The 18,512-nt window shown below is 41.4% G+C and overlaps 1 protein-coding gene across 25 annotated transcripts in view; it reads left to right on the forward strand.

Annotated features, from left to right (window-relative positions):
* The window catches only part of MAGI1 (membrane associated guanylate kinase, WW and PDZ domain containing 1), a 618,261-nt gene that overhangs the window by 469,253 nt on the left and 130,496 nt on the right, over positions 1 to 18,512 (forward strand). For all 25 annotated transcript variants that reach the window (XM_067043710.1, XM_067043713.1, XM_067043703.1 and 22 more), the window contains one exon: positions 8,845 to 8,964. In XM_067043710.1, coding sequence (XP_066899811.1) covers positions 8,845 to 8,964 — 120 coding nt within the window. The remainder of the gene's footprint in view (positions 1 to 8,844; positions 8,965 to 18,512) is intronic.

Raw genomic sequence — 18,512 nt, forward strand, 5'->3', positions numbered from 1 at the left:
TTTTTCATTATAGGTTATTACAGAATACTGAATATAGTTCCCTGTACTACACAGTAGGTCCTTGTTTATCTCTTTTATAAACAGTAGTGTGTATATGTTAATCCCAAACTCCTAATTTATCTCCCCCCCCGCTACCGCCGACTCCCCACCATCCCCATTGGTAACCATAAGTTTCTACGTCTATGAGTCTATTTCTGTTTTGAAATAAGTTCATTTGTATAATTCTTTTAGATTCCACATATAAGAGATATAATATGATATTTGTCTTTCTCTGTCTGACTTACTTCACTGAATATAACCTGTAGGTCCATCCATGTTGCTGCAAATGGCATTATTTCATTCTTTTTTATGGGTGAGTAGTATTTCGTTGTATATGTGTACCACATCTTCTTTATCCATTCATCTGCACGTGGACTTGTTTTAAACATAAACATTTTCTCTTAGGAGAAGAGGTCAGTTGGTCTTTTGTCCTCCGTTCTCTGTGCATACCTCGTGTTCACTGGCGGGATCAGCAGGTGATACAGAAGCGTCAGTAAAAGCGGGTGCTTTTTACCCAGGAAGATCTAATCCAATACTAAGCAGATGCTTTTCTTTATTTTTTAATTTTATTTTATTTTTTCTTTGCGGTATACAGGCCTCTCACTGCTCTAGCCTCTCCCGTTGCAGAGCACAGGCTTCAGACGTGCAGGCCCAGCGGCCACGGCCCACGGGCCCAGCCGCTCCGTGGCATGTGGGATCCTCCCAGACCGGGGCACAAACCCATGGGCCCTCAACCATTGCGCCACCAGGGAAGCCCTATAATTTTTTTTTTTTAAATCCTTATAATTGTGTTAAGGAGAAAGTCTCAATTTAGTGGTAATAGGTCTCTAACAACTTTCTAATGGTCCTTAATCTCCCTTTGTAATAAGAGAATGCAGGCCTTAGGCTCAGAGCCTCAGGCTCTAGATAAGATGAAATGATTTTACTTTGGTTGTGTTTATTTTTAGTTATTGTTTATGGCAGGCTGAAACTGATTGTTCACTGGTGGTAATGTTAAATGTTTCCTTTTCTAAAGTTTTATAAGCAGTAAAATTCACTCTTTGTGGCTACACTTCTGTAGGTTTTGAGAAATGCAACGTCCTTCACCCTCCACCACAATCAGAATACAGAAGAGTTTGGCCTCCTTAACCCCTCCCCCTCCCCCCATTCCCTTCTACTGTCCCCTTTGTAGTCAGCCCTAACCGCACACCTGGCAACAACTGGTTTATTCTCCATCCGTATTGTAGTACTGCCTTTTATAGAATATCACTGAAATGGAATTATACAGTACGTAGTCTTGTGAGTCTGGCTTTTCTTAAACTTATGCAGTCTATTTGAGATTAATCCATGTCGCTGTGTACATCTGTACTTTAGCCAAGTTCATTGTAGGGATTTACCACAGTGTATCCATTCACCAGTTGAAGGACGTTCAGGTTGTTTTTCTCTTTTGGGTTGATGATGCATAGAGCTGTTATAAACATTTATATATAGGTTTTCATGTGAATGTAGATTCTCATTTCTCTAGGATAAATATTTACAAGTGTGATTTTGAGGTCATATGGTAGATTCATGTTTAACTTTTTAGCAAACTGCCAAACTCTTTTCCCAGTAGCTGTACCATTTTGCATCATTGGCAACAACGTTTGAGAGTTCCAGTTGCTCCATGTTTTTCCCAGCATCTGGTATCATAAGATTTTTTTTTTTCAATCCATTGTAGTAGGTATGTAGCAGTTAAGCATTTCCTTTTTACATGCATATATTTAAGTTTTTTGAACAGCTTTGACTTGAAGTGCAAATACTGAGTCAGTAGTACTGCTGGTACTGAGATAGGGCAACATTGTGTGAGTGGTAGGTAACTGAGTGAATTTGGGGAAACAACATGTTCTACTCTGCTTCATCTCCATCAACTAAAGAATGAATAGTATGAGGCTGTCCTGGATATTTAACCAGTTTCAAGCAATGTAAATACTTGTTTTATTATAGAAAATCATGCACTTTCTTTAACACAGAAGTGATTGGGATGACTATAATTTTTGGAAGTCTTATTGTTAGATTTGGATAATCAAGACCCAGGTGAATTTAACATCAGGTGATATCCTTGAGTATTAACAGTTTAATCTTAGTAGAGTAATGATCACTGTATTAGCAACCTGGCCTTGAGGCAAGTTGGATAGGTGCTGAGTGACAGCTTGCCTAGAAACCTAATGTATTGGAAACACATAGCAGTAGGAAATAGCATGTTAGTGTCTCATTACTAGGATTTTTTTGCTGCCTTAACTGGATATTTCAAGAGAATTTCTAGAATAAGAAGAGAGAGCAAATGAGCTCCGAACCTGGTTTCATTTCTGTAGCCATAGTTTGTGGAGTTTGATGACAAGGAAGTTCGTTTTCTCATTTCCTCAGCAGGGGTCACTTATGCCAGGTACACTGAAAGTTTATGAACTATAGAATGTGCCCAGGAAGCAAGCAGCTTTCGGGGCAAACGTTTGGGGGCATTGCTAACTCATACTGAGACAGTCAGCAGGGCGTAGCTCAAATTAACTTGTTAAGTTATGATCTGGTGGCAGAAAAGCCTGATACTATTCACTGCTCTGGTGCAAATCTTGTTAAATTTTAACACTTCAAAAGGACTCTGTTTAAGTGATGAACAGTTTGAGGTTTAAAAACCAAAATCAGGCAGAAAAGTAGTGCCACCTTCTCAACTTTATTTCTCCTGTATTTCTGTTCATAGCTAAAGGCAAGTGTTGGGGACATTGATGCTGGCTTTCTTTGAGGTGGGAAACCTTGGGAAATATTGTGTGTTTGATTCACTTGGAGGCTCTATTCTTCGGCGCGTTTCTGCAAGGACTAAGCTAATATTGAAGTTGTTTGAGTAGGAAGCCCAAGGATCAGGTAAAGATTTCTTAAATAATTATTTTATTTGATTTATAAAGTGCCAAAACAACTACGTGAGCAGTGGTACAATTCAGAGAGATTTAAAGAAACAATCCTTTTTTCTCTTCCCATTTCTGAACCCACCCTCCTGAGGTTTCCACTGTTAAGGGTTTGTTCCCTCCGTTTAACTACTTATTAACTCATAAAACATGCAGCACCCATAGGGCTTTCCTTCCTCTTTTTCAATAAAATGCAGTGCGGGTTTTTTTGTTTTTTGTTTTTTTGCACTTTATATCACTCAACTGTACATTGTAGATATTCTTTCTGGTAACTGCATGTACATCTAACAAGTATTCTTTTTTTTTTGTGGCACGCGGGCCTCTCACTGTTGTGGCCTCTCCCGGTGCGGAGCACAGGCTCCAGATGCACAGGATCAGTGGCCATGGCTCATGGGCCCAGCTGCTCCGCGGCCTGTGGGATCTTCCCGGACCGGGGCATGAACCCGTGTCCCTGCATTGGCAGGTGGACTCTCAACCACTGCGCCACCAGGGAAGCCCCAAATATTCTTTATATAGCAAAAATATATATGTATATATATATTTCCTAAGGGTGACTCTACCATATTTCATTCAATCATTCCCATATTCATAGGCACTCAGTTTTATTTGTTTATTTTGGGGGACTGCATTTGTTTTGGTCTGGTTTTTGTTTTGGCTATAAATGATGATGCCACAGTTTATCTAAGGAGAATTTTTTTTTTCTAAGAGACCATAGCCAACAGGAACCAAACGGAATTTTTAGTACAAAACATACAGTTTGACTAGATCATTTTTCAAAGCACATAAGAGTTTTTAAGAGGTTAGGTTTCCTGTATGAGTACAAGATTCTGCAGTTTGATATAGTGTACATTGTACTGGAAATGCCCTCCTAGTTTAGAATTGCACTGGCCAGTCCAGTTACCACTAGCCACATCTGGCTATTTAAATCTAAAGTAATTAGAATTAGATAAATTTTCAATTCATTTCCTCTATCATGTTAGCCACGTATCAATAACCATATGTGTACAGATGTTGAGCTATAACGTTGTACACCTGAAATGTATATAATCAAAATAATAATAACCAGATGTGGCTACTGGCTACCATGTTAGACTCACATCTATGAATCATTTCCATTATGGCAGCAAGTTTTATTGGCCAACAGTGGTTTCCAATGAGGGATAGTAAAGTCAGATTGCCTACTTTCAAATCATAGCTCTGCCCAGCTTACTTGTTATGTGACCTTGGGAAAGTTACTTTACTTCTCTGGGTATCAGCTTCCTCGTCAGAAAATGAGTATAATAACAATTCTTCTGTGTTTCCTAGGAAGATTAGATACAGCAGTATTGATTAAGTGCTTAACACCTTGCTTAGGACATAAGTAAGCATCCAGTAAATGGAAACTTTTTTTTTTTTCCTGGTGTTTGATAATCTCTCTCTCTGTCTCTGTTTTTCTTTCTTTTTTTCTTTTTTTTCCCCCCTTTTGGAAGGTGAGGAAGTGGGCACTGTGTTTGTTCAAACATAATAAGTGCAAGATATTGTTGGCCTGATATCTAGCTAGACCGACAAAAAGCAATGTTGGTAGGTTATAGCAACCTCTGTTTGTCGGCCTAGTAGGTTTTTTTTTTGTTTTTTTTAAAAAATATGCTGTCCCTGAAAAACATGATAGAATTTGTTTTACTTCTCTTCTGCCAGGAAGTAACCCTTCTGGCTTTGTTAGAAGCGTGGTTTGTAATAATTGTACCCACCCCAGATGGCTCCTGAAAAACCTTTGAAATGCCATCTGCCAGGCGTGTGTCCAGCAGGCAGCCTGTCATTCTGCTGGAAGAAAAGAGGGGGCGGGGTCCCCTCCCAGGCCCTTTCTCCCTAGCGTCACTGAATGGATCCTGGTCACGTGGGCCCAGACCCAGGGCATGTCGCTCAGAGGATAACTGGGTGTAAACCTCCTCATGGCCTGCATAGTGGAAAGGTTTTGTCTGGGTAATAAACCCTGAAGGTTTTGTGGGTGGAGATATACCTGCCCCCACGCCCTTCCCCTGCTGCTCAAAGGTCCTTCTAAGCATATTTATTTCCAGGGGAAAATGATGTCTGTTTGTTTTCATTTTTCCTTTAGCATGTTCCATTTTTCAAGTTCTTGATTGTTTTCAATCCTTTCAGGAAATTAAGACCCAGGGGTTATTGTTGTCTTTACAGTTGCACTGAGAAATTGGTTCAGAAAACATGGGAAGAAATGACAAAGATTAAAGATGGTTATAGGAGGGAAAAAAACACCAATACTGTGTGGTGTAGAAGACTTAAAAAACCCAACAAATCTTTTGTTTGGTCTTATTTATCCTCATTTTGGGGGCGGGTGGATTAAGTTAATAGAAGTTTGGTATGGAGGCCAAATATGAGAGTTGCCATATAAAACATATTTAGGACAGATTCTTTCACAGCAAGTTTCAAAGAGATTCTGTTCTTGCCCTGCGCTGGAATTTCCCAGGATGATGTAGACTGTTTGTGTTTTCCAAGTAGCCGGCCGAACAGCCTTTACACTTGGCTCTGAGACATCACACGCTTCTCCTCTGCTCCCGCCTTGCTGACTATTGTCTCTTAGTCTCCTCTGAGGATCTTCCTCCTCTTCTCAGTTTCTAAAAATTATAAGGTTTTTGTGTTTAAGTCAAACCTCTTGGCTGCTTTTTCTATACTCTCTCTCCCCTTCGATTATCTCTTTCTGTCTCTTGCCTTCAAATGCCAGTGGTTTACTTATGACTCCCAAGTTCAGGGCCCAGCCACAACTCTGATCTTCAGATTTACATAGTCACCTGTTCACAGCTCTCTACATCCAGGTGTCTGATAGGCATTTCATACTTTTTACATGTTCAGAAGTGAACTGTTAAATTTTGTCCCCTAAAAACCATTTCCGCCATCTTCTTGATCTCTGTAAATGCCAGAACCCATTTGCCCAGGTCAAAGAATAAGATGGCAGTGCTTATTCTTTTGTTTTTCTTATACACTCCATCTACTCCATCAACAAGTTCTGTCTTTAAAATAGAGACCTATGGGCTTCCCTGGTGGCGCAGCGGTTGAGAGTCCGCCTGCTGATGCAGGGGACGCGGGTTCGTGCCCCGGTCCGGGAAGATCCCACATGCCGTGGAGCGGCTGGGCCCGTGAGCCATGGCCGCTGAGCCTGTGCGTCCGGAGCCTGTGCTCCGCAACGGGAGAGGCCACAACAGTGAGAGGCCCGCGTACCGCCAAAAAAAAAATAAAATAAAATAAAATAAAATAGAGACCTAGCATGGCATGATGAGTTGATGTACTTTTAATACATCTGTCCTGTGGACTGTCTTATAGCTGTTTAAAATGTTTACAATTCATAATAGAAATCTCGCTGCTGCTTGTCACCTTTGTCTGCTGTTCTTGTCTGTGCCCTGATTTTTTTTTTTCTCACCTGGACACTGTAGTAGCCAACTAACTTGTCTTCTTGCTTCTATTTTTGCCCGCCTCACCCTCCTACTCTGCCTGTTTTCTGCCCTTAGCTCAGTGATCTTTTAAAAATAAATCATGGTACTTATCCTTCTCAAAACCCTCTAGTGGCTTCCCATCATCCTTAGAATAAAATGTGAAATGTTTGCTGTGGCTTGCATCATCTGGCCACTTGCTTTCATTTCTAACCTCTTTTCCATTGCTCTGCTACAGTTAACTCTGGACTTTTTGCCCTTCCCCCAACATGCTAAATCTATTCCTACTTCTAAGCCTTTGGCCTTTGCCCAGGCCGGGATGCCTTTCCCATCACCTTTGTGCTGCTCTCAGTTTAGATGGCACCTCCTTAGCCAGGCTTTTCCTGATTACCTGTCTAAAGTAGCTTTTCTACTCCTCACCTTGCTTTCTCCCTCTAAGACATTTTCAAACACTTGAAATTTTATGGTATATCCATATACATATTTATAATCTGTCTTTCATAATCAAATATAAATTCCATTAGGGTAGGGGCTTTGGCTTCTTCTCCAGTGCCTAAATTGCTGCCCAGCAGGTATTGGGGCCTTAGTGAATAATTCTTGAAAAAAATGAAACATGTAATTATATATGTAATGTATTAATATATATAATTATATGTATATATAAATTTGAACTATAATAATCTACCAACTCATTTCATTCTAATAGTAACATAAAGTATATATCTGGTAGCAGTTATTGAGCTTAGCCTTCTAAAAGTCTTATCCCACTCAATACACACAACAAACCTATAGTGTAGACAGTATTATTATCCGTATTTCACAGGTGAGGAAACTGAGAAATAGCAGCAGCTCAGGAACATGCCCAAGACCACAGCCTGGTGAGCCCGACAGACTATGAATTCATCATTCCCATTCTATATACCTGCTCTACAACAGTAAATGGTACTGTTTACGCTTCTGGAATACCCACCATATCTATTCACCATAGATATAAACATTGTGAAGCACCTCAATGACCTTGTCATCATCTGTCCGGGGAGCCAGAAATGGGAACAAATTAGGATCCACTACAAGAGTGGACTTCTGGACACTCTACAAGCAGGCTTCTTTACCAGAAAGTCCCAGCATGCTGGGCTGAAGCTAACATTTGTAATATAATTGTTCTGTGGACAGTTTGCAGCTGTTTATAACACTCAAAATTTCAGATAATAGAAAAACAGGGCTTGTTTAAAAATGTGTTTCGCCTGAATGAAATATGCAACAAGTGTTGAGTTTTTTGATTTAAGAGAATTCTGGGTATCCACTGTAAGTGCATGGAAATTGACATGGTCAGAGGCTAATCTGCCATGAGCGCTGGAGCTAACATACAGTTGCTTATTTCATTGTTTTCAGGAGAATTAGGACTAGGGGAAAATCCCTGCTTATTATATTAAAGAAACATTGACCTGAAAGCGCCACAGGTAATGGTGCCTCGCAGAATGAACCCATGTCGATCATATCCCCTCACTTGAATGTAGGAGCCCAAGTCATGAGTTTTGCTCTTTTTTGGTCTCTCCTAACATTGAACATAGGTTCCTGGTATACACTATGTAATTGCTTCTTGGTTCATTTTCTTTTTTTGTTTTGTGTATAAACCATATTCCTTCCACACTTTGCGGTGAGGTTGGGCTAAATTGATAGGTCTCCCGCCCAGCACCTGACCTGGGTGACTTAAATATTCTAGAGGCTCTGTGTTATTTCATAAGAAGAATCGTTATATTTATTAGTCCTTGAGAGAACGACGAGATTAATTCAGGGGGAGAATTTTCTAGCAAACGCAGTGCCCTTTTTCTCCCATCAGAAGTTATGGGTGGCCTCTTTTTGCGAAACGTATTAATTACATGGAGAGCAGCAACATTTTAATCCCTGGGAGGTATCCCGCCACAGATCTTGGGCAATTGAATTTCTCTAGTGATGTGTTTATGCAGTGGGTGTCATTTTCTTCAAAGGGCTTATTACCTTGGAACTTGCCAGATGTGTTGAGGAACGCAAGAATTTTGAGGCCTATGATAAAAATATAAACCCCTTAGGCTCTGAGCTTAAGGTGGATATCTGTTTTAGAGCTTAAGGTGGATATCTGTTTTAGAACTTACTGGATCCCTAAAAGCTGCTGAATTGTGAATGTCATCTGTATAAAATCCAGTTCACCCTTTTCATTCAGTGCATGTGTTAAGTGATAAAAATCTCCCTGGGTTGCCTAGCTGTGCTTGGTTTTCTCTTTCTTGCATTTGAGGGGCCCAGGCGTCAGAGGATGGAAGTGAGGATACTTTTCTGCTAGAAAGAAGTTGTCTTTGCCAGGTCCCTGTCTCAGTAGGTGGGTCTGTCAGTTTAGGTACTCCAGCTTACTGAACAGGTTATTTTAATTACACCTGGATGGGGTGCTTCCTGTTTCAGTGGACTGATGATTTCTTGTGCCTTTGTCTTGTCTGCTGCAGGCACAACCCGGTCTCCCAGAGAAGGAGAGGTGCCTGGCGTGGACTATAACTTTCTGACTGTGAAGGAGTTCTTGGACCTCGAGCAGAGCGGGACTCTTCTAGAAGTCGGCACCTATGAAGGTGAGCTGATCTGTATGGCAGCGGTGAGGATACCTCTCTGCTGGGTGCTGCAGAGGATCCAGGGCCATCCAGGCAAAGATTCTGGGGACTAGTGAAGTCTGAACATCTATAGGAGACTGCAGTTCACCTTAAGAGGAGTAATAATAATAAAATATATGGAATATGGAATAAGGCTTTGTGGAGCACTTTAAAAATAATGTGTTTTTTTTCACTCGAGGAGTTTTCTCCTTTAATTTATTGATTTAAACATATGCGCGCACGCGTGTGTGTGTGTGTGTAATGTGGGCATGTATGGTATAAGAAAGAAGAGGAAGAAGAATCATATTCAGTCATAAAATATGACCTTATTGGTAGTGTTGTCTTAATCTCAAGGGACTGGAATGTCATTTTTCACCACCAATTGCTGTTTAATGTATTTTTTGAGTAGATGATACATTTACATGGTTCATAAGCAGAATATTTCAGAAGTATTCGATAATTAAGCTCTTTCCTGGATCTGTCTTCCACCTGCCTCATTTCCATTTCTCCTTTCCCCAGATATTACAACCACTGTTACTCGTTTCTGATTTCCCTTCTGAAACTGTTTAATGTAAATACAAACACATGTGCGAGTGTACACATACTCATATGTGTTTTATGTGTGTGTTCTCATTTCTTCCTTGTTTTATACAGAAGGTAGTATACACTACATGCTATTTGGCACTTTGCTCTTTTATATAACAGTATGTCTTACAGGTCTTCGCAGTTCAGTAATAGAGCACTTCTTGTTTTCTTTTTTTTTTTTTTTTTTTGCGGTACGCGGGCCTCTCACAGTTGTGGCGTCTCCCATTGCGGAGCGCAGGCTCAGCGGCCACGGCTCACGGGCCCAGCTGCTCTGCGGCACGTGGGATCCTCCCGGACCGGGGCACGAACCCGTGTCCCCTGCATCGGCAGGCGGACTCTCAACCACTGTGCCACCAGGGAAGCCCTCTTGTTTTCTTTTTTAAGTGGCTGTGTAATCTCTTCAAATAGGTGGATCATAATTTATTTAACTTGGTCCCTTTGGATAAACATTTTTAATATTTCAAAATACAGCTGTGTTGAATAACGTGGATAGAAATCATTTCACACAGGTGAAAATAAATCAGTAGGATGAGATCCTACAAATCAGATTGCAAGCTCAAAGCCAAATGTAGGGGGGAAATTAAACTTATATTTTCTGAAAACAATATTATAGCTTGATTGCTCTGTTGAGTGTTATTATTTGAGACAGAAGGGCATCTATGATGCTATTAATAATAAGTAGGTCAAGTTATTATATGTACTTTTTCTAAACTCAAAGTTTGGACTTACCGGACGATCCCAGTGGCATTTTCAAGATGAGACTTAAAAACAAAGGATGAATACGAAATAGGCGGTTGTTTTCTTAGGGGTGTTATAACTTTGATATGATTATCACTCCTGTTCCGGGCAGTGGCTAATAGTTAACTAATGATCATAAATCTTAGGGATGCTGATTCTGGTTTGATATTTTTTGCAGGGGGACAGGGAAGAGCGTTATCTTTGTATGTACTGTTTATTTTCAAATTGTGAATATACAGTTAACATTGGTTAGGTATTAATCAAGTTCCTATATTGTGAATTCAGGAAGATTTGCTTTGAGTATTGCTGATTATCAGTTGTTGTAGTTTCCTTGAAGTGTTGGGATGTGACTGGTAGTTGGTGGGCTGGGAGGGCATCTGAGAATGCCCGAGGCAAGAATGATTTGTTAAGGTGTCGGAGTGGGGGGAGGGAAGGGATGGGGGCCTGAGTGGATGTACCAAGAGCTTCTTCAATGTGTTTTTGTTTTTTTTTTTTTTTTTGCGGTATGTGGGCCTCTCACTGTTGTGGCCTCTCCCATTGCGGAGCACAGGCTCCGGACGCGCAGGCCTAGCGGCCATGGCTCACGGGCTTAGTTGCTCCGCGGCATGTGGGATCTTCCCGGACCAGGGCACGAACCCGTGTCTCCTGCATCAGCAGGCGGATTCTCAACCACTGCGCCACCAGGGAAGCCCTCAATGTGTTGTTTTATAACTGTGAATCCAGTTAAAAATTCAAGTGGGGCTAAGAATAGAGCAAGTGTGGATCCTCTTTGGTTTAAGAAAGTGAATTGTCCTATCTGACATCAGTTATTATGCCCATCAGGGGAGCTTGTGCCCCTAATATAAAAAAATATCTGTTTGCCTTTTTGGAGAGGTTAAGCATGGGAGTGGTTGTGGAAAGCCAAGGAGTATTGGGTTGAAAAAGAAAAGTATGTGGTTAGACAACAGCTTGCCTGGGACAACAAAGGAAATCAACTCATTTCATTGAGGTGGTTATGTTACAAGTGATACATAGGTGGAGTCACTTTGTTTTCCCATTAATTTGATCACTTTGACGGAGGTAGCTATTATCCCTGACTTTTTAGATGGGGACGCTGAGGCCAGGTAGCATTTAGGAACTTTCTCGAGGTTATGCAGCTGCCAGGAAACAAACACAGTTGTTGGACTTTCAGATCCCATGTACTTCCTTGAAAACCCCAGAAGATCCTGGATGTAACTAAAGAGTTGTAAAAATAGCTCATTAGTACTTTCACCCAACTTCCTGGTGGGTAGCAACAGGAACAAGGTTTTCAGAAAATGTCTAATCATCCTTCCACAAAACCGTCTTTCTGTGAATGTCGCTCAGTTATTTTGGAGTTGAAATTCTCTTTTGCCACATATGAATCCACTCCATTTTTCAGCCATTTGACTGTGTTCTTCAGCCTTTTGACCTTTTAGCTGTATGATTTCCCTGTCAGATGAGACAGCTCATAATTTTTTGGAAGCAACTGGAATATATTGTGTTGACTCTCATAAGCTGAAAGCAAAATGGAATTTTTATGTAATGCTGGATGCTGTCACAGGAATAGGGCAGGATAGATCTTCAAGAGATTTCTCTGTCTTTGCTCCCCCTGGACTAGCCCCTCGATGGCAGCTCTGTCTATTGGATAGTAACAAGCATGCAGGCTGGGCTGTGGCCCTGCCAGAGTTTGAGTCTCAGTCCCTCTGTTGTTGAGCTGTGTGCCCTCCAGCAAGTTGCTTAATGCTGCCTGTCTTCATTTTCCCTTCGGTAAAATGAGGATAATAATAGTGCTTTCTCATAGGTAGGATTAAAAGAGACAATAATTGGAAAGGGCTGAGCACAGCATCTGACACATGTAAACCCTCCATCAGCATGTTAGCTCTTATATTTACACACACGACCGGTCTGAAATTGCCACCCTGGTGGATGGATTCCCTCCCCCTTCTCCTAGTCAGTAAACCAGTGGATTTACCAGTAAAATATCTTTATTTACTTCCCAGGTACTCACTGTCTGTTTCCCCTCTCACATTTTTTTCCCACTTGGCCTGTCCTGATTCCAAAGAGGAAGGAAGACATCACAGCACAAATTACTCTTCACAGCAAGACTTTTACACAGTTTTAAGGAAAAGTCATGAATGTACATGATGGAATTCTGTGTAGAGTAAAGAACTTAAGTATATTTAAGTCTAAATTGATTCTCCTCCTCCTCATAGGAAACCGCTGTTAGAGCGTCTAGTGCAGAGATTCAGAAAACTTAGACATATACGGCATAAACATATGTATACTTGTTTATTTCACTGCATTCTTGTCCATAGCATTTAACACATCTTGGAGGTGTGTTAAGTACACAGTTCCACCTCATTCTTTATAAATGCTGCAGCATATCCCTTTGTATGAATATATGTAGTTTATTTAACTAGTCCCCTACAGATGGACATTTGGATGCCCCTCTCCCCACTTTTTTTGGTGTTTTGTAAACAGTGCTGACATGAACATCCCTGTACAAATATCTCACTATATACTGTTTTGAGTAGATCTATAGAGCAAGTTGTGACAATGCAGTTTTAAAGCCAGCCCTTCTGTGCCCACACAGTTCATTTCAACTTTGTCCCCAGGCACAGGGTGTGATGTACAGGGCAGAAGACCAAAGCAGCTCTGCCTTTGAAGGTGCTTATGCTCTTTAGTTATTTATTTCTGCCAGTGTTTGTCCAGTGTACACTATGTGCTGGGTGCTTTTCAAAGCGCATTATGTATACCAACTCACTTAATTACCCAGTAATCCTATGAGCTGGGTACAATTTATCCCCATTTTACAAAAGAAGAGTATGAGGCCCAGAAATGCCCGTTGTCTTTGCTTAGTTCTTGGAGTGAGCCTGAGATAGAGCTGGGAATCAGACCCAGCCTTATGTGGCTCTAGGGTCTCTATGGACCCTCAGTCTTGGGAGACAAATTAAATTTAAACGATTTCAAGAGATGTGATGAATGTTCTGAGAAGGAAACTGCAAGGGTGCCCCCAGAAGCATCTAGCAAGGGTGCTACATTGAATCTCGCATCAGAGTCGGTCCGCTGGATGAAGTGGCCTTTGACCTGAAGCTCGTCAGTAGATCTCATGAGTTCAATGTTTCACCACCAGCCACAAAGCCTGAATTCAGAGAGAGCAAATTCAATGAACCAAGAGAAGGTCAGAATGTTGGTCCTAGAGATGGAGGAGCAGGGAACCATTTCTTGATTCCTGTAGAACCAATGCCATCCCGTAAGACTGTCTTCAGTGATGGAAGTGTTCAGTATTCTGAGCTGTCCAACATGGCAGCCACTGGCCACATGTGATTTTTGTGACTAAGAAACTGATTTTAAATTTAATAGTTTAAACGAATTTAGCCTTAAATAGTCCTGTGTGTCTGATGGCTGCCATATTTTCCAGGGCAGTTCTTTTTTTTTTTTAACATCTTTATTGGACTATAATTGCTTTACATTCCCACCAACAGTGCAAGAGGATTCCCTTTTCTCCACACCCTCTCCAGCATTTATTGTTTGTAGATTTTTTGATGATGGCCGTTCTGACCAGTGTGAGGTGATAGATACCTCATTGTAGTTTTGATTTGCATTTCTCTAATGATTAGTGATGTTGAGCATCCTTGCATGTGTTTGTTGGCAGTCTGTATATTTTCTTTGGAGAAATGTCTGTTTAGGTCTTCTGCCCATTTTTGGATTGGATTGTTTGTTTTTTTGGTATTGAGCTGCATGAGCTGCTTGTATATTTTGGAGATTAATCCTTTGTCAGTTGCTTTGTTTGCAAATATTTTCTCCCATTCTGAGGGCTGTCTTTTTGTCTTGTTTATGGTTTCCTCTGCTATGCAAAACTTTTAAGTTTCATTAGGTCCTATTTGTTTATTTTTGTTTTTATTTCCATTTCTCTAGGAGATGGGTCAAAAAAGATCTTGCTGTGGTTTATGTCATAGAGTGTTCTGCCTAGGTTTTCCTCTAAGAGTTTTATAGTGTCTGGCCTTACGTTTAGGTCTTTAATCCATTTTGAGTTTATTTTTGTGTATGGTTTTAGGGAGTGTTCTAATTTCTTTCCTTTATATGTAGGTGTCTAGTTTTCCCAGCACCACTTATTGAAGAGGCTGTCTTTTCTCCATTTTATATTCTTGCCTCCTTTATCAAAGATAAGGTGACCATATGTGGGTGGGTTTATCTCTCGGCTTTCTATCCTGTTCCATTGATCTATATTTCTGTTTTTGTGCCAGTACCATACTTTCTTGATTACTGTAGCTTTGTAATATAGTGTGAAGTCAGGGAGCCTGAGTCCTCCAGCTCCGTTTTTCTTTCTTAAGATTGCTTTGGCTATTCGGCGTCTTTTGTGTTTCCATACAAACTGTGAAATTTTTTGTTCTAGTTCTGTGAAAAATGTCATTGGTAGTTTGGTGAATCTGTAGATTGTTTTGGGTAGTATAGTCATTTTCACAATGTTGATTCTTCCAGTTCAAGAACATGGTATATCTCTCCATCTGTTTGTATCATCTTCAATTTCTTTCATCAGTATCTTATAGTTTTCTGCATACAGGAAACTTTTGTCTCCTTAGGTAGGTTTATTCCTAGGTATTTTGCAATGGTAAATGGGAGTGTTTTCTTAATTTCTCTTTCAGGTTTTTCACCGTTAGTGTATAGGAATGCAAGAGATTTCTGTGCATTAATTTTGTATCCTGCTACTTTACCAAAGTCATTGATTAGCTCTAGTAGTTTTCTGGTAGCATCTTTAGGATTCCTTATGTATAGTATCATGTCATCGGCAAACAGTGACAGCTTTACTTCTCTTCCCTTTTGCATTCCTTTTATTTATTTTTTTGTCTCTGATTCCTGTGACTAAAACTTCTAAAACTATGTTGAATAATAGCGGTGAGAGTGGTCAGTCTTGTCTTGTTCCTGATCTTAGTAGAAATCCTTTCAGTTTTTCACCATTGAGAACGATGTTGGCTGTGGGTTTGTCATATATGGGCTTTATTATGTTGAGGTAAGTTCCCTCTCTGCCCACTTTCTGTAGAGTTTTTATCATAAATGGGTGTTGAATTTTGTGGAAAGCTTTTTCTGCACATCAGTTGAGATGATCATATGAATTTTATCCTTCAATTTGTTAATATGGTGTATCACATTGAATGATTTGTGTATATTGAAGAAAGAAAGCTCCTGCAAGGATGGGTGAGGACCTACTCAAGAAGATCCTTCCCTTCTCACTCATCTGACTTCAGAGAGTTAAGCACTTCTTTTAAGAGTTAAGCTCCGGGCTGATTGCTGGGTGGGAGATTGAGGCTGGAGAAGAGTGGGTGTCGTAGCTGACGTACTGTACTGTCCGTCAGTTCCTCTTCCTGCTGGCATGACCTTGGGGTAGCCCCTGTTAATAGGCCCTGTCCCTGATCCACCCTGAACCCTGAAAGCTCACTTCCACCTGGCGGACATGCCCTGACACCTGACACCCTTCCACATAGCCCCCTGACCCTGAATAACCCATCTACAGTTCCTCTGACCATTCACTGCTTCTTGGGATGTGAGCTGCCTCCTGGGGGCTTGAAAGCCCGTGTCTTCCTCAAAGTGGCTGTGAATGTGAGCTTCTTTATGAGTTTCCAACCGATGACAGCCTCATGGATGGCAGGACCTCAGGCACCTTCCAATGTGGTCACCTACTCCCTGGAGCAGCTCAACAAGTACAGTCGTACTCGGTACGAACTGTGGGAATTTCTGCAGGACACCTGTGTGCAGCACGTGCAGAAACACATCACCGGGAACAACTTGAAAGGAAGCCAAATAGGCCGCTCCTACACTTCGCTGGTCCTGGGCATCCTGGTGGGCTGTTTCATCATCACTGGAGTGGCTGTAGGCATCTTCTTGTGCACAGGTGGACGGTGGCAGTGTTAAATTACTCTCCAGCCCTCTCTGGAAAAGAGCTAGACTGATGGGGCCTAGGAAAGGAAGATCTCAGCTCACTGCAAAACTGTACAGATTCTCCATCTGGGACATTATACTCCAGAAGATTTAGAGTGGCAGCTCATTTCTTCTCTGAGACCCACCTACCCAGAGTTTGAGGGAGGGGAGGGGAGGAGCCTAGGTAGACAGGGTAATTGGTTTGCGAAGAACCTAAGAACTGGCACCTTTGCTGAACTGGTCTGAGAAGTGAATGCTTATCTGTGTTTGTGGAAAACAGATGATGGAGTTGGGGCAATGGAGGTGGTCTGTGGCCCACCCACCTTCCAAAGACAGAATCACCTGAGGCGTTCAAAACACATAACCAAATAAAACAAGTCATCCACAACCCAAACAACCAACATTCAGTGCTTCCGGGTATGTTAGACTTGGGAAAGGACACTGCTATTATACAATAGAGGTAGAAATAACCAGAGAAATAATGGAAGTGTGCAATCGAAGTAATATGGGAGCAAGGAATTATTAATTAATTAATAATAAGATTAATAAAATTCCTTACTTATGTTTAAAAAAAAAAAAAAAAGGTAAGCTCCGTTAGGAAAGCTTAATTTTGAATCCTGCCAAAGAGTATGTTACTACAGAGGAGAGAGGTGATCTGTATGTACGTTCCGTGACATATGATAGGGTAGACAAGTAGAGTCAACCAGTAAAACCTCAAGGTCTGATAACCTTCCAAATATTCCTTCAGGTCCAATATTCGTTTGGGGTTTAGAATTGCCAGACTGTAAAACTTTAAAGGTGGAAAAGCAGTAGATCTCATCTCTTCAGAAGACAGAACTGAGATCCAGAGAGAGAATGGTCTAAGACGGGGTCCCCAACCCCCGGCTGTGGACCGGTATGGGTCCGCGGCCTGTTACGACCCGGGCCACACAGCAGGAGGCGAGCGGCGGGCGAGCGAGTCCAGCTTCCTCTGCAGCTCCCCATCGCTCACATCCCCGCATGAACTATTCTCCCCACCCCCATCCGCAGAAAAATTATCTTCCACAAAACCGGTCCCTGCTGCCAAAAAGTTTGGGGACCGCTGGTCTAAGACACCAAGGAGAATTGGGGACAAAACCCGGCCAAATGCCCCTCACTCAAGTCATGTCCCAGGCAGGACTGGGATGCCAGTCTTTCCTGAGTCTGCTGCCTGGAAATGGATACTTTTCTTGTAGAGTCTCTTACTAGTTTGTACATTCATTCACTTACTCATTAAAGATAAAATGCTGAGCAAAACCAGGCATGAGCCTTGCCCTTATGGGTCTTACAGTCTAGTTCATGCGACACATTATTCAAACAATCTCAGAAATAAATATACATTTGTTATGTATGTTACAGGTATCAGGATATTTAAAGGAGACCATATGATGGGGAGATTTGATGTCTTTGGGGTTGGGAAATGCTTTCCATGGAGAAGCATTATAGTATGGAGATAAGCTCTGGTGGTTGAGCTGGAGTTAGGTTGCTAGATTTAGCAAATAAAAATACAGAATACCAGTCTTGCATTTCATCTGGCAGCCCTACATGGAGTTAGCTTTAGACTACATTGGTAGTGGTGGTGATAAGTTGACTGAATCTTGAGATATATGTGTGATTGTGTATGTGCGGGGGGGGGGTATACTCTTTTATTAGTGTAAGTATCTTAGAAAATACTGTAATTTTTAGAGGAGTTACACATTATTTTATGAACAGTATGAGATGTTTATGTGGACTTGGGAATTGGTTATCATAAGAAGGAAGTAGAAGATTCAGGTGATGATATTCTTCCTAGGATGACCCCTAGTTTCTGTCTTAGAAAACTGGGTAGATGCTGGCACCGTTTGCTGAGATAAGGAGAGCTGGAAAAGGCCACATCTGGTGTGTGTGGTAGGGGGAGCGGGATCAGGGGCTCCATGATGAAAATTTCCACCCCCATCAGCTATAATGCCTGGTATATGACACGTACCCTCCAACAGAGTAGAGGCCCTTCCTCACTGTGTAAGGAACCTAACTATTGCCCCTCACAAGGTATGAGTGTTGTGAGTGGAGCTCATAATTGGTGTTGGCTCTGCAATTTGAACCAACTCCTCATTCTGTCACTGGATGGAATCAACATCAAGGCAAGGCAAAGAAGACAAGACTAAATGTGTCTTTCCTCCTTGGCCCAACTTCCTAATTGTGACACTGAGCTAACGTATTTGATAAGGCTGTTGAAATAAATCCGCGGCGCCATCTCCTTTTTGCCTTGCTCTCCTTTTTTTTTTTTTTTTTTC

Source organism: Kogia breviceps, chromosome 10 (genome assembly GCF_026419965.1).
Source record: "Kogia breviceps isolate mKogBre1 chromosome 10, mKogBre1 haplotype 1, whole genome shotgun sequence".
Taxonomy (NCBI): Eukaryota; Metazoa; Chordata; class Mammalia; order Artiodactyla; family Physeteridae; genus Kogia; species Kogia breviceps.